This window comes from Salmo salar, chromosome 26 (assembly GCF_965601325.2).
Source record: "Salmo salar chromosome 26, fSalSal1, whole genome shotgun sequence".
Lineage (NCBI taxonomy): Eukaryota > Metazoa > Chordata > Actinopteri > Salmoniformes > Salmonidae > Salmo > Salmo salar.
The window spans coordinates 34,623,372-34,640,065 of NC_138316.1; the positions used below are offsets into that span (position 1 = coordinate 34,623,372).

The following is a 16,694-nucleotide window of genomic DNA, read 5'->3' on the forward strand; positions in this document are numbered from 1 at the left end:
AACATGTTGTACAGACCTCTGTGTCCATGTTAACTATAATGACATGATCAACATGTCTGGCTTCTGTGTCTGTGTTAACTATAATGACATGATCAACATGTTGTACAGACCTCTGTCTGTGTTAACTATAATGACATGATCAACATGTTTGGCTTCTGCGTCTGTGTTAACTATAATGACATGATCAACATGTCTGGCTTCTGCGTCTATGTTAACTATAATGACATGATCAACATGTCTGGCTTCTGCGTCTATGTTAACTATAATGACATGATCAACATGTTTGGCTTCTGTGTCTGTGTTAACTATAATGACATGATCAACATGTTGTACAGACCTCTGTCTGTGTTAACTATAATGACATGATCAACATGTTTGGCTTCTGTGTCTGTGTTAACTATAATGACATGATCAACATGTTGTACAGACCTCTGTCTGTGTTAACTATAATGACATGATCAACATGTTTGGCTTCTGTGTCTGTGTTAACTATAATGACATGATCAACATGTTGTACAAACCTCTGTGTCTGTGTTAACTATAATGACATGATCAACATGTCTGGCTTCTGTGTCTGTGTTAACTATAATGACATGATCAACATGTTGTACAAACCTCTGTGTCTGTGTTAACTATAATGACATGATCAACATGTCTGGCTTCTGTGTCCGTGTTAACTATAATGACATGATCAACATGTTGTACAAACCTCTGTCTGTGTTAACTATAATGACATGATCAACATGTCTGGCTTCTGCGTCTATGTTAACTATAATGACATTATCAACATGTCTGGCTTCTGTGTCTGTGTTAACTATAATGACATGATCAACATGTTGTACAGACCTCTGTCTGTGTTAACTATAATGACATTGCATTATAGCAGAAGCAGGACAGACAGTCCAAGTAGAGATGTCATTTTATCAAGTGGGGAATTACACATGCGCATGTTTATCTCTGGGGAAAAGGTGTCCTGGGGACGGGATAGGGCGGGTCGAGCCGGTCACGCAGCCTCTGACAACTTTTTAAATGCCCAGAACTGTACTGTGATTTTAGAGCCAGTACCAACAGTCAGATCAGTGTACTGGCTCTACATGTGCACGTCAGCATGTCTTAGGTTGAAGACAATAGGCTGACTGACAGATTGACCAGGCACCGCCGAGTGGCCCTGTGTCTCTGTAGGGACGAGCTCTGAGTAGAGAGAGACTCTGTGTGTGTACAAATGCAGGTGTGTGTTACCTGCCAGTGTGCGAGGGATGGTGAGCAGAGACCCGTGCACCAGAGGATCATCTGCAGAGTTGACCAGCAGAAGTGGCACGTCAACCTACAAAATACAACCATAATTAGATATACTGTATGCAATACACAAGCCCAATAAGAGTCCACTTAGACAAGCTTAAATCATGAACTCTCCAAAGAACCTCACACTGTTCTAAGCACTTCCTTTAGTGCATTTCTTAACATTCATACATGTTTAGAAAAGTATTCTTAATTCACACAGGAGAGGGAGGGAGAGAAGTAGGGATTAAGAGCATCGACCTACATTGTGAATATAATGCACACAGCTCTCCTTCTCGTAGTATTCTTTGAGGGAGTTGTGCCCGTGGAACTTCCTGCAGAGACGGGGGTGACAGGTCACAAAACAAAGCAGCATGCTGTGGAAACTGGAGAGGGATTATTAAGTGACATACTACGTGGGTGAGCACATCCCTATGAACCATGCACAGCAAGATACTCAGAGGCCTTTCTTAGGGCTGGGCGATATAGCAAATTAATGTTTTAACACAATGTTCAAAATGCCTGTAAATCGAAACCTTTTTTTTTTTTAATCGAACTGTCTTTTTGCTCCTTCTGTGCTGTGTTCACTGTGCACCTTCCCACTGACAGACACCAAGCCCTCCTCCTTCTGTGCTGTGTTCACTGTGCACCTTCCCACTGACAGACACCAAGCCCTCCTCCTTCTGTGCTGTGTTCACTGTGCACCTTCCCACTGACAGACAACAAGCCCTCCTCCTTCTGTGCTGTGTTCACTGTGCACCTTCCCACTGACAGACACCAAGCCCTCCTCCTTCTGTGCTGTGTTCACTGTGCACCTTCCCACTGACACAGACACCAAGCCCTCCTCCTTCTGTGCTGTGTTCACTGTGCACCTTCCCACTGACAGACACCAAGCCCTCCTCCTTCTGTGCTGTGTTCACTGTGCACCTTCCCACTGACACAGACACCAAGCCCTCCTCCTTCTGTGCTGTGTTCACTGTGCACCTTCCCACTGACAGACACCAAGCCCTCCTCCTTCTGTGCTGTGTTCACTGTGCACCTTCCCACTGACAGACACCAAGCCCTCCTCCTTCTGTGCTGTGTTCACTGTGCACCTTCCCACTGACAGACACCAAGCCCTCCTCCTTCTGTGCTGTGTTCACTGTGCACCTTCCCACTGACAGACACCAAGCCCTCCTCCTTCTGTGCTGTGTTCACTGTGCACCTTCCCACTGACAGACACCAAGCCCTCCTCCTTCTGTGCTGTGTTCACTGTGCACCTTCCCACTGACACAGACACCAAGCCCTCCTCCTTCTGTGCTGTGTTCACTGTGCACCTTCCCACTGACAGACACCAAGCCCTCCTCCTTCTGTGCTGTGTTCACTGTGCACCTTCCCACTGACAGACACCAAGCCCTCCTCCTTCTGTGCTGTGTTCACTGTGCACCTTCCCACTGACAGACACCAAGCCCTCCTCCTTCTGTGCTGTGTTCACTGTGCACCTTCCCACTGACAGACACCAAGCCCTCCTCCTTCTGTGCTGTGTTCACTGTGCACCTTCCCACTGACAGACACCAAGCCCTCCTCCTTCTGTGCTGTGTTCACTGTGCACCTTCCCACTGACAGACAACAAGCCCCTCCCCCTGCCACTCACCACAACAAAGACTGAAGAGCACTTCTTTCTCTCTGACAACAAGCAGTTTAAACTCTATCTGCATTTAAACTAAACCCTTCTAATGATACCCTTCTCATGTCTCAACTCCCAACATGTAGAACAGAGCAGACCTTACTAAGACGTGTGTATCAACGACTTTGGCAAATGTATGCTAAGTTCCTGTCGTGCGCAGCATTGCAGTAACACCACCGCTAGCAGCATTTTAGCCACATGCTGTTATGTGCTAGCTGTCTAGTATGTGTTTTAGAAATGTGCAATGAGCATAAAAAGATGCATTAATATCAGGAATTGGCAACTCGTTCTCACTTGATTTCAATATCTAAACAAAGTGAACAGTTTGTACAAACAGGTGGAGATGGACAGGAGGGTGTATTCAAAACAGTTCAACTGTTATACCATGTTAGCAAGCAAATACACCCAAGTTGGCTAGACTTGAAATATAAAGATTAGCTGGCTACCCACTAGAAGGTTGATCTGTGTTCTTTATCTATAAGTCCTGCTACCTTAAGTTAGTCATTATTAGTGAATGTACATTGTGCCTGGTTCTGGTTACATTTGTAACAAAAAGGGCATTTTCAGAGATTTGAAAGCCAGATCAGTGATCATTGCAAAAAAAGCAGGTTAATCTATTTTGATAAAATACATTTCATTATTAAATGGGTCAAAGGCTTAGGTATAATTTGACAATCCCTGAATTCATTATATTATTCCAAACTGTTTGAAATGCAGTGTTTTGACCTTAAATTGTGCAACAAAGCTTATTTCAAGATTTAAATGGAGAAACTCCCATAAGTTAGAATTTGTTTCAGGCCATAATCGCCCAGCCCTGCTCAACGGCTCCTAGCATATTGTTCCTATGTATTGACAAAACTCCAAAAGTTTGGCTTCAACTTCAGCAGGTGCTGTTGAGTGTTGACAGTCTATTTTAAACATACAGCCATAAATCTCACATTGACCCCCCTGTGAAATCAGTCCTAAATATTGTAGTGTTGAAGACTCAACACAAACATTTCAGACTGATTTCACAGGGGATCAATGTGAGACCGGCTGCTCACAGGAATAATTGCGGTGTGTGTCATTTTAGCATGTGTTCCTTATTAGATTCTATCTAGTGTCTTTTACTAAAATGTATTGGGTGGAAAGCGAAACACTGATTTGATTGTGAGTCTAGGTTATTTTCAGCATGTCCTATACCTCATGATGGTTTCATCGATCTGCATGAGGGAGGTGGCCGTGTAGAGTCGGCTCAGGTCTGCGTCCTCCATCTTCGTTGCACTTCCAAACAGACTGCCCCTGTAAACACACACACAAAATGTTGAGACATGCCGTTGAAACCCGTGACAACACTAGTTATTCTCAGTAAAGTCCATACCTATACCAGGAATTTCCGTGCCCTCGCTAATTGCCTCCATTTCATTAGTTAAATAGTTTGCCTCAGGGAGCTGCTCTGTACGGGTTTGGTGTTTCTCCTCTATGGGGAATTTTACTGATCTGCTGGGTTGTGACTATGAGTTAAGTCCAAGCCATTTGTCATAGATCTTAAATAATATAAGCCATTTAGCAGACAGTTTGTTTTCCTATGGGTGGCCCCAGCAGGGCTTGAATGGGTGTTATCAGGTGATGATCGCTCCCAATCACCACATGGAGTTTCCACCATATCGCTTTTACAGTAATTTGGCCATTTCAGATGTATGAGAAGTGTCATGGCCCTAGGGTAGGGGCTAGGGGTTTCTTTGGGACTGGGCCTACCAGTGTGAATGTACTAAGTATTGGAACAGGGCTGAGTACCTGTGTGAGAGGATGATCTTCTTCATGTTGTCGGCCATGAGGAAGTTGTAGAAGCGTCTGCACTGGTCCCACTGTAGGAACGTCTCCTGGGCCCTGTACACACACACACACACCACGAAGTCAGTTGTGTGTAGAGAGAGAACTAATTATATTGTTGTCATGGTTATATCTGTTTGGCCTGACAACCAACATACTCAAAAGTAGGCTAAAGAATGCAACACAGGTTTCATCACTGTAGGCCAATACAGGACAACAACAAAACTGCTGCCAACAACACTTTATACTCTTGAAGCTGACATGCTAACCATCGCCCCACACGCAGAACGATCTCTCACTGCACTATGAACTCACCAACACTATCTAGCTAGCAACAAGCTATCAACAAGCTAGCAGTACGAGCAACTAGCTAATAACTAGCTAGCAACAAGCTAATAACTAGCTAGCAACAAGCTAGCAGTACCCATCTAGCAATTAGCTAGTCCAACTTCATATCTGCTAGTGCACATGTGAAACAAGGTTGAGGAGTAACTGATTACATGTTATCAGTTACATGTAGGCTTAATCAGATTTTTTTGCCTGACCACAAGTTCAGAGACCTCTATGATGACACACCAAATGTGTTTGATGGATCCTTTTTGTCTTCTTCTAATGCCTCTTAAGGGGAAAGTAATCAAAAAGTAATCAGATTACATTACTGAGTTTGGACAATCCAAAAGTTACATTACTGATTACAATTTGACAGGTAACTAGTAACTAACAAATTACATTTAGAAAGTAACCTACCCACCCAACCCTGATGAGAAATACTACAGATGTAGCATATATAGTGAGAACTACGCAGCAGGCATATCAATCCCATTCAACAGATGGCATGGGCAATGACAAAAGACATGGCTTTAGCTATGACATAGACAGGAATGGAAAATAAAATGGAGGTATAAAGACTAATCCCATTTCACAAAAGGTCAGTCTGCCTGGTCCTGACACACACGAACACACTGTTTACTCTCTGGACAGAGCAGACAGTGTTCCTGCCAAGAGACGTTGGCCACCTTTCAAACTCTAAGAAAGTGTGGTTCAGAAACACCACACGTTTCACAGAGTTCCATCTTCTCCGTCCCAGAGCTTGTGCAATACCACATCTAGAAACACTAGAGTTGTGCGTTTTCAGTCACTGTGTCGTGATAAAACAGTTTTCCCCATCACTACAGAAGCTCAAGTGTTTACAAAGTCTATGCTCATTATGATAACAGGCAGTCTGCTGCAGACTCAAGTGGGACTAAGAACGGAAAACACTGAAACAACCTCCATGGAAGAACTGCATGGTGCATGAACAATAACACTAACAACCCAGGTTAACGGAGCAGCCAACAGTATGAGTCTGTTTCAGTATTCAATAACACATAACTACTGTAGCCTAGCCTACATCTTTGCCTTCCTCAAAAGACTTGGCAAGGCAACAACCAGTTGTCTACAGCAGAGACAGACTGGCACCCAGGCAAGGATAAAAGGTGGGGCATCTGTCCTCTGTCTTTGTTGTGTTAGTCACTAGTCCACTGAGATCACAGATAAAGCTAAACTACAGGAAATGATCAATGTTTGCTCAGAAGTAGGAGAGACAGAGCACTTGTATTCAAAGCAATACACTTGGAAAGTATAAAGGTGCATAAAAGATGACGGCCATCCATGTACTTAGCATAAAACGCCTCGTTTGCTAAGTTCGCCGTATTGTACATTGCTTTCTGTTACTCATTTATTCTATTGGCATTATCACAGTATACATGATTCTAATTCTCACAGCAAGACAGTGGCAATTAAAAAAATAAAAAACTTTGTGCTTATTTACTGGCACATTGAACCATGTCGCTTGCCGTAGTTTATACACTCAGTGGATCGTGCTCAAACTAAGACATATCTGAATTCCTTCATTTTTAGGCGTCTTCGCCAATGGTAAAACACAGCTGAACAGAATCATTTGATAGCTGTTTTACCATAGCTTGCAAAAGAGTAGCAATGGATGCTAACCAACTGTACAGTAAATAACTTCAGCTAGCTAGCTAACTTCACTAAGTTGGGGAAAAACAATTCACTTATTTACATGAAGTTAGCTATGTTACAGCTCATTGCTAACAAGCATAACACTGCCTCTAAAAAAGACAATGTGTCTCCACTGTTTATATTTTGATGTTTATGACACCTTCACTGACCAAGTGTACAGCTGTGTGTAAAAAGGGGATATAGTATGTAATGCAACAAACACCATTAGCTAGGCAAAATGGCTGTTCGGCGTCCTTGCGTAGCAATTATAATACACAAACGTGTGCAGCACTGCAATCTGTAACTCCACGGGATAGCCATTTTGAGTAGCTCTTACATGTTGCTTTTGCGTACTTGAACAGGGTATAAATAAGTCTTAAGACCGTAGCCCACCTGAGTGCACTGTATCCCTGGCAGACGCTAATGCAGCACAGCACCCTCTCCTGATTGGTCCGGTTCTCTCCCAGGAACTTGCACACGATGTTGCCTCCCAGGCTGAAGCCCACCACTATGAGGTGGGTGTGAGGGAACATCTTCTTGATGTAGCCCACCATGGACGCAAACTCCCACGTGCAACCTACCAGAACAAGCACACGGGCAAGGACATTACATACTGGGGCTTTGAGTTGGTTCATTTCCTTGGTAGCTTAATTCATGGCCACTGATCTGAAATGAGGGTGGTGTGGTGAAAACCTATCCTGTCTTTTCACCTATAAAACTCGTTGTTGCCCACACACCACACACACACACACACACACACACACACACACACACACACACACGTGTTTTTTTTATTAGGAGTATGTGTGTGTTTGTACACGTCTGTGTAGTCCTCACCGTAGGTGAACATGCGAGGTGAGGTGAGCTCGATGTTGGGCAGAGCACCCAGGTGATTGAGCACAGCACACCTGTAACCCTCCTTCTGGGAGTGACCCACAAAGGTGCGGATGTAGTGCTTCTCGCTATGGTTACCGATCCCCGGGCATATCACCATGGTGACGTCATCTGTTGGAATAGCAAACATACAGACAGATGGATCAGTGAGCTGTTTGCAAATGAAAATATGTAAAGGCAAGATTACACGTCCTCATGGGCCGATCATTGCACGGTGTGGTACGCAAATATGACAGGCAGCAAACAGAGACAGTATGGTGCCTCAATAAAACCTCTATAGGATGAGATGTCCCAGTCACTCAAATAATAAAACAACAACTAGCCTAGTTACCAGAGACTCTTTATTACCTTTATTTAACAGGCTAGTCCATTAAGAACAAATTGTTATTTACAATGACGGCCTGACAAGAGGCAAAAGGGATACAAATATATTTTTTAACTAACTATCTAAGATAAAACGGACAACACAGACAGAAGCCACTGGCAACAGCACAACTAGAACAGGAAACAAACAGTGGATGTGGATGTGTGTAGGCATGTGAAGTAAAGCAACATGCTTCCTTCCATATGGCAACGCGCAAACTAGTGATAATTAGAAACTCAACTCTGAGGTCAAAACAAATGATCTACGTCCCAAATGGCACCCTATTCAGTACACTACTTTTGACCATGGCCAATAGTCTGATCAAAAGTAGTGCACTAAATAGGGAATAGGGTACCATTTGGGTCGCAACCCTGATCTCATCACCTTAGCCGAAAGTAGAGGTAGTAGAGTTTACCTAGAGTCACGGTCTGTAAATCTGTGTCCTCAACAACACTGACATAATAATCACCTACAGAACAGGAAATGGAACCATAGTGTAAACAAGTCAATGGACCAAAAGGTGTCAAAACCGCCCTGACAAACTGAGCCCAGACAGGACCGATACTGTACATAGGACAGGTCCATAACACAACATTGGGCTATGAATTTTCTCTCATGCTTCCAATGAGCTCATTTAACAGCTTTCCTTCCCATTGCACTTCTCTCCTTGGTCATTGCTGTAAATGACAATGCATTCTCAACCAGTTAACCTAGGCATAGAAAAGATAAGACAAGCACATCTCAATTGAGGGGGATGCTTTTGTTGTTGACTGTTTATATTGCAAAAATAGAGTCCTAAGCCAATAGAGATTCTCCATTCTTGATAAAAGATCCATAAATGACTGAACTAGCCCACCTCCTGTCCGGTGGTCCCCCATGGGCTCGAAGAGGTCAAAGGTGGCGGTGGCCCCATCCTGCATGGGTAAATACTTCCTGAGGCCTATGGGGTGAGGGCAGCTCACCCGCCCCATCTTGCCATACAGTGCTGTCTGTAGGTGGCCACTTTTACCCCACAGCAGGGGCGGAATGTACCTGCAAAACACACAAACACACAGATTCACTATGGGCTGTTCTGGCTCAGACAAGGCTTACTTACTTAATTTACTCAAGAGATTAAAGGTTTATTTGCTGTTAATAAAATACATTGTAATTCTTCGTATAGGCCCTAGGAGCTCTATCACATAGGCTAGTAGCCTACATCGCACACATATAGTACACTCAACAATGCCATGCTAACTCGAGATCTGAGCACAGAAACGTGTGTGGAATGTGCAGCAGTGTCCATAAGAGGTCCCTGTAAGAAACAAACACACAACAGCATTAGGATGTCCCTTGAAGTAATAGAATAACTTTACTTGATGACTTGTTCTTGCTGACAGTTGTGTTTTATTTCAGTCAGTCAGCTAATGTAGTATACTATTTTATTTGTATTAAATCTTTAACTAGGCAAGTTAATTAAGAAGTCATTGTTATTTACAATGACAGCCTACTAAGAGGCAAAAGGCCTCCTGCGGGGAACGGGGCTTTTTTTTAATAAAAGGTAGGACAAAACAGACTTCATGACAAAAGAGACACCAACACTACATAAAAAGAGAGACCTAAGACAACACAACATGGCAACAACACAACATCAACATGGCAGCAGCACAACATGAAAACACAGTATCAGCACAACATGGCAGCAGCACAACACAGTGGCAGCACAACATGGCAGCAGCACAACACGACAACAACACAGTAGCAGCACAACATGGCAGCAGCACAACATGACAACAGCACAAACGTTGTTAGGCACAGACAACGGCAAAAAGGTGGGTGTTTTATTTGCTGTGTTGACTTTCAGTCACAGTGCGTTGGAACAACATTTACACACAGCGGGGGATAGGGAAGAGATTGACATTCCTAAGTAGAACACACAGGAAGCTGACCATCCTTGATAATGCATCTGCCCTGGTACTGTATCTGTATGGGAGTACACGTATGCAAGGGTCCAACCCTGCAGGAGATCAAAGTGGATCTATCTGCTGCTAGCACTGCAGTGAGACATGAGCTGGGCTAGTCATATCACAGTCATACAATCTACCATCTCACATCCGCACACTGAGTTTAGCACAGAAGTACACCGATCATTTAGCAGGAAACTCTTGGCAAAAGGCCAAAAACAACTAGTGGTTTCCATTTTAGGTCTGTTTATAGATTAGCGGGCACGATAACAAAAGAAGGAGATCGATGTTGACAATTGCAATGTCCTCAAATGTAGCTTTGGCCTCCGATGCTCTCAAATGTAGCTTTGGCCTCCGATGCTCTCAAATGTAGCTTTGGCCTCCGATGCTCTCAAATGTAGCTTTGGCCTCCGATGCTCTCAAATGTAGCTTTGGCCTCCGATGCTCTCAAATGTAGCTTTGGCCTACTCACTATGGCCTCCAGCCAGGCAGCTCCCCGACTGGAGCGAACAGCCAGGCAGCTCCCCGACTGGAGCGAACAGCCAGGCAGCTCCCCGACTGGAGCGAACAGCCAGGCAGCTCCCCGACTGGAGCGAACAGCCAGGCAGCTCCCCGACTGGAGCGAACAGCCAGGCAGCTCCCCGACTGGAGCGAACAGCCAGGCAGCTCCCCGACTGGAGCGAACAGCCAAGCAGCTCCCCGACTGGAGCGAACAGCCAGGCAGCTCCCCGACTGGAGCGAACAGCCAGGCAGCTCCCCGACTGGAGCGAACAGCCAGGCAGCTCCCCGACTGGAGCGAACAGCCAGGCAGCTCCCCGACTGGAGCGAACAGCCAGGCAGCTCCCCGACTGGAGCAAACAGCCAGGCAGCTCCCCGACTGGAGCAAACAGCCAGGCAGCTCCCCGACTGGAGCAAACAGCCAGGCAGCTCCCCGACTGGAGCAAACAGCCAGGCAGCTCCCCGACTGGAGCAAACAGCCAGGCAGCTCCCCGACTGGAGCAAACAGCCAGGCAGCTCCCCGACTGAACAGCCAGGCAGCTCCCCGACTGGAGCGAACAGCTAGGCAGAGAAAACCAAGGTCAGGGTGAACCAAGGTCAGGGTGAACCAAGGTCAGGGTGAACCAAGGTCAGGGTGAACCAAGGTCAGGGTGAACCAAGGTCAGGGTGAACCAAGGTCAGGGTGAACCTCTCGCAGTCAAAAGACGGACTGACGGTGCACACACATGGGTGGGGAGTGTACACACTGGTACAGTAAGTATTGTCAGCGAGCAAAGTCTGTTGCTAAATCAACAGTTGCACAACCCCCTCAATCTCATCTTCCTTCAGTGTCATTAGAGCAGTCTGAGCACCTGGACATTACTTCCCTTACATAACACCTATCTCAAAACACACAATGACTGCTGATGCTTCCCCACACCATTACTAATATTACAGATAAGCCCTCCAACCCCTGTGTGTAAACAGCATTATCAACTCTGACGTAGGTAGAGTTAGGGAGGTAGCATGAAGTAGAACAGAAGAGCAGGAGTACTCCAGACCTCCAGGCTCTGATTTAAATATCCCCGATATAGACTAACACACTAAAGCCTTGGTCAGGTTTGATTCCCCAGAACATTCTAGCTCTGCGAATAATCCTCGACTGGCAGGGATGACGTAATGTTGTCACAGGAGGGCTAAGAGGACAAGGGGAGGAGTCCAGGCAGGCGAGGGGGGGGGGGGGGGGGGGGGGGGGGGGGGGGCAATACTGTTCCAATTACACATCTGACATGACTGATGAAAGCTACACTTTTGAATATCTACTGTGTGAATGAAACCAGTCTGTCATATTGCCTACACTTTAGAGTGGTGTAGGTCTGGGTGCTCCAGTCAAGACATAAAAAAGAGGAGAATCTGAATCTCGTTCCAGCAAACGTGTGTCCACACGCATGTAGCTACATGTCTGTGTGCAAGTGTGTGTCCTCATACATGTCTATGTGTATGAGTGTGTGCACTGTAACCTGCTGTCGCCCTTGACAGTCAGCAGCAGACCAAAGCAAAGGAAACAGAAGCCAGCGTGGGCTGATAGATAGACAACACCCTTAGTTGTCTGAGGTACAGATCAAAGTCACAGGTCTGTTCTATTGGAGGTCTGATTTAATAACTAGCCTTTTGATATGATGCAATACACAGCCCTCTGATCTACTGCCTGGAGGGGTAACCACAACACTTGTTGGTGGTAAAATCATGGGGTAAGCCAGTTAACCTAAGCTCTTCAAGGCATTCATAAATGATATTCTTCAAAAAAACAATGGCTACATATCATTAATTTAAACATTCAAAAACGGATGTACCAATCCCACGTTGCCCCTTTACAGGGCTGGTTTCCTGAACACAAAGCCATCCGAGACAGATTGAGATAAAAGGCCAAGTAGACCTCTGATCATTGAAACCTGGCTTCACTCAGTCTCAGAGAAGAATGGCTCTGTTGCACATCACTCCAGCGCAGGATCTGCCCTTTCAGAGGCTAACTCCCAAACTACTTAGGCTATTCCCAAACTCTCCGTAGGCTAAATTGAGTAAAATGTTGCAGCTGCGCCCTTATTTTCTAGAATACAATGACAGATGGAATGCATTGACTGCTTTGAAGACAGAGTCGTTGCCCCCCTGTCTCGTATTTCCTCCACTGTGTACCCCTCTCCTTCTCCATGATTGATCTGTCCGTGGTCACCGTGCTGGAAACAGTGTTATGCAACTCGACTGGGTGTCACTAGGAGTTACACGAACCGTCTTGGACCATTAGTCAGCATAAACGGTGCCAAGGAGCAATAGATGAATGAACGACAGCCCTACTAGCCCAATATCCATTTACACACTTTCTGTCTTGGCTAGCTTTTGACTGAGTACAGCCCAGTGGAAGGATATAGTGCAAAATTAAGATTAAAATTCATTTAATTAAGAAGCATTTCACCTACTGATTAGTATAATGAACCTTATAAATTATACAAGAGTTGGAGCTAAACAAATAGTCTTATCACATACTTATTAAGCCTATGACTAGATCAAATGAACTGACGGCAAAAATTTAACTGGGCATCCCTCCCTGAGGAAGTCTGGAACATTCCAGGTCCGTTAGTCACAGCTAAAATCACACCAGTCTTAAAACACAGACAGACTGTCAAATAAAAGCAAACATGAACACACACAAACCTCAAACTACATCTACAGTCTGTTTGGATAAAACGAATCTGCATCCCAATTCCCTACATGCACTAGTCTTGACCAGAGCCCTAAGGGGAGCACTCGTGGCCAGAGATTTGAGATTAAGTAACAGAGGCTTACATAATGAGACAGCTGATGAGGGAAGCCTCCAGAGTCTCCCACTGGGCTTCAGACTCCCTTAAGACAGGACTATTAGGCCAGTAGAGTAGAGTACTGGCTCTGAACCATGCCACACATTCAGAGAAACCGCTAGTCATACAGGAGTATCGTTTTTTTACACAACACACAGGAGTTCTTTGGAATGTAGCACTAGATGTAGGCTATAGTGTAGCGTGACAACAGAAGTGTTGGTGCTGTCACGGCAAGGTGATCATGGGTGCAGTGTTCCAATTACGGGCTACTGAAAACTCCCAGAACAAATCATAGGACCCCAATAAGCTATAAAATACTCACGGCCAACTCAGTGGCCTGGTGGTTAGAGTGTCCGCCCGGAGACTGGAAGGTTGGGTTCCCCCGGTCAAGTCATAACAAAGACTGGAAAAATGAGACCTGATGGGTCTCTGCTTGGCACTCAGCATTAAGATATATTGGGGGTAAGGACCTGCGCTAGACTAGTGTCCTGTATGGTCGCAGAACACAGCCAAAGACTGAACGACAGGCAGAAAGGTCACTCACTCTTTGGTCAGGATGGGACAGGACTTGAGCAGGAAGCGGTTGAGGGGCGTGTCCTGGTAGGTGATGTCAGGAGCGGCGGTGGGACTCTTGAGGTTCAGGCAGCGGACGATGACGTACAGCACCGTGGCGACCGCCGCCAGCTTCATGCCGTCGAACATAGCCGGCATCTCCGGGGCGACGATGGTGTAGTCATAGTAGCCCGAGTCTTGGGTGGCCATGGTGCCTCTGAGAGAGACAAACACAGAGAAGTAAACAAAGCGTTAGACTGTAAATAATCCACTTAGAACAAATACAGCTAGTACGGATGATCCTGCTACACAGAACACATTAAATCAACTAGCCTACATCAGCCATGCTCACTAGTACACTGATTAACTGTACAACACAACTACATTTATGTCACTTTAAACTTACGTCTTGTTCACAAAACTTAATCAGTGGCAGTAAACAGTGTGGACCATGGAACAGAGGGCACAAAGTGGTCTAGCTATTTCTCTGTCAAAAATAGGAATTCAAGGCATGTAGCCTAGCAACAGCTAAATATGTTTCAGCTGCCTGCTAAGAGCAATGACAGAAGCAGAAAATGAACAAAGCCAATGATGGTAAACAGACTGGCAAAAACAAAAAGAGATGGTGGAGAAAGAGGTAGGCTGGTTTACAGTCCAAAAAGAGGAACTTGTGGTATGTAAATATGAGTCAGATGAGGTAGTTTAGATAAAACAAACAAACTTCAGAACATGGATAGGAAAGAGTTGAGCAATTCTATCAAACAATTATTTACTTACAATTTAGGTTTCAATTCAATAAAAAGATGATCCACTCTGTCCAACAGCCTTTATTTCTGAGGTGACAGAGTCACAGTGACGTGGTCAAATCTGGAAGAAAAACAAACACTTTTATTTCATGTTTTAAAACAGGTGTTAAGAATTTGCGTGATCTGGCCAAGACAACCCAACATCAGAGAAAATGTGCCTCTTCATATCTCCATACTAGACTTCTTTCCTTTAACATGGTTCTACAATCCCTATAGTTCCTCTTCAATATTAAGCACTGACCTCAAACCAGTTATTTGTGAAGGATGTGTTCAAGTTCATTTGTCTCCTTGGTTAACAAGAGAAGTGATCAATCCTAACAGCTCATTACTAACAGCGATCCCCGCTGTCCTCCACTGCTCCAAATGGAATTCCCCGTAGAGCACGGAATTGCTGCCCTCTCCAATCAGAAATAACACTATCTGATAAGAATCAATTACATTAGCCATGGCCACTAAGGTCAGCAGGCCGAGCACTTCTATGAATCCTTTCTACGGCTGTGTGCACTAGGCCTATATAGGGAATAGGGAGCCATTTGGGATGTAAACTAGGCTCTGTGTGTTCTCCTCTATACCCTCTAGAATGCATTAGTTATGTCCTAATAATAACTGCAGTAACTACTGTTTCATGTAAACTGCAGATTTCCTCTTCGATGTGGGAAGGCCAGTCAGTCATCCAGTGTGATCACTGATGTAGCCTTAAATCATTTGGGGGGGAAAGCAGGTGCCTCAATAGGCCACGGCTAGCAATGTGCTAAGAATCACAGCCTGCCCTGCCATCATGAGATACAATAACATTCCAGAGCTGCGTAGTTGAGAGATTAGGGAAACCACCACGGGCTCAGCCCCATATCACCCCACTCTTTAATCTGTCTGTCACAGTAGTGAACACTTGCAGCTGGGCATGAGTGAGAATGCAGAGAGATGGCTTACCCCAAACTTAACTCTCCTGTTTTAGTTTTCATCACATGGACCACTTTTTTTCACATGTGTATTGGTAGGCAGGTGTAGGAATAATTTGCCTAAGTGTGTGATGATGATGATGACGATAATATAGGAATAGGAACACACACTGCATGAGAAGACAATTACCTAGCTATCTAATTTAGTTAGCCATCTCAGTAAATGCAGATTATCATGGTGCGCAGCAAGTCAAGCCTAGTCATGGGAAACCCACCACCAGCTACAGTACGCACCACGCAGTCCCCGTTGCTTTTTCTAGCAATGGCTTTGCCACCGACAAGTAATGCTGGACACAGCAATGTTTTAGACAGCTTTTGTAAAATAAAAATGTTTTTGTCGACATAAGTAATAATATAGTAAACAAGTAAGAGAGGACTAGTACTGTAACGTTAGCTCGATGCTATTTGGCAAAGGGCCCCAACTCACCATCCCTGCTTTTCGCGCATCCACGAGCTAGTGGTGGAATGAATGTTGCAACCTCTCTCGCAGTATGTCAAACCAACATACAGCTAGCGAACTAAGCAAGGTATTTGTTCAAGTAGAAAATACAATTTGTTAGGTAGCTAGCATACATTGCTTAGTTCGATAGTGGTGTGTTCAGCTAGCTAAACCGACGAAAACAACACAGGTCTCTGCGCCCCGTCCCTAATCGGTACAGACAGAGATAGCTGGCAAACTAACCTCGTTACCGTCCTCTCCTACACCGTGTTCAGTCTTTTCCTTTTCTCCTTTGTGTCTGAATCCGTGTCTTTCCATAGGGATGTTTCTATATTTATCTCGAAATAATTTACGGTCCGTTTTTTCTATTATTTCCCTGTCTGTCGATGGACATGCATTGACATGTAGCTACCGCTAGACTGACATCTCGGAATTCACTTCCTATTCCTATCTCATTTGCATATGATTCCCCTTATTCTATTGGGTTACAAACGCAGATACGTAATTTCTCTGACGTATTTTCCATCTCTTACACTGCGCGGCTCCAGTTTCTTTACAGCGATTGGCTAAAGAAAATGAATACAATTGTATCCCCCAAACAATATTCAGGAAAATAACATGCTTACATATTCATCCGTTAATTGAATAAAT

At 44.8% G+C, this 16,694-nt stretch overlaps 1 protein-coding gene across 3 annotated transcripts in view; it reads right to left on the bottom strand.

Annotated features, from left to right (window-relative positions):
- Nucleotides 1-16,694, bottom strand: part of LOC106562454 (monoacylglycerol lipase ABHD2) — a 29,721-nt gene that overhangs the window by 11,201 nt on the left and 1,826 nt on the right. The window contains exons 1-10 of one of the 3 annotated variants that reach the window (XM_045709017.2): nt 16,287-16,518; nt 14,617-14,706; nt 13,832-14,056; nt 8,872-9,047; nt 7,595-7,762; nt 7,151-7,334; nt 4,721-4,813; nt 4,127-4,225; nt 1,544-1,613; nt 1,240-1,324 (exon numbers count right to left, since the gene is read on the bottom strand). In XM_045709017.2, coding sequence (XP_045564973.1) covers nt 1,240-1,324; nt 1,544-1,613; nt 4,127-4,225; nt 4,721-4,813; nt 7,151-7,334; nt 7,595-7,762; nt 8,872-9,047; nt 13,832-14,049 — 1,093 coding nt within the window. In that variant the 5' untranslated portion in view covers nt 14,050-14,056; nt 14,617-14,706; nt 16,287-16,518. Of the gene's footprint in view, nt 1-1,239; nt 1,325-1,543; nt 1,614-4,126; nt 4,226-4,720; nt 4,814-7,150; nt 7,335-7,594; nt 7,763-8,871; nt 9,048-13,831; nt 14,057-14,616; nt 14,707-14,886; nt 14,988-16,286; nt 16,519-16,694 lie in introns of those variants that run through there. The other 2 variants (XM_045709018.2, XM_045709019.2) reach the window with 2 other exon arrangements.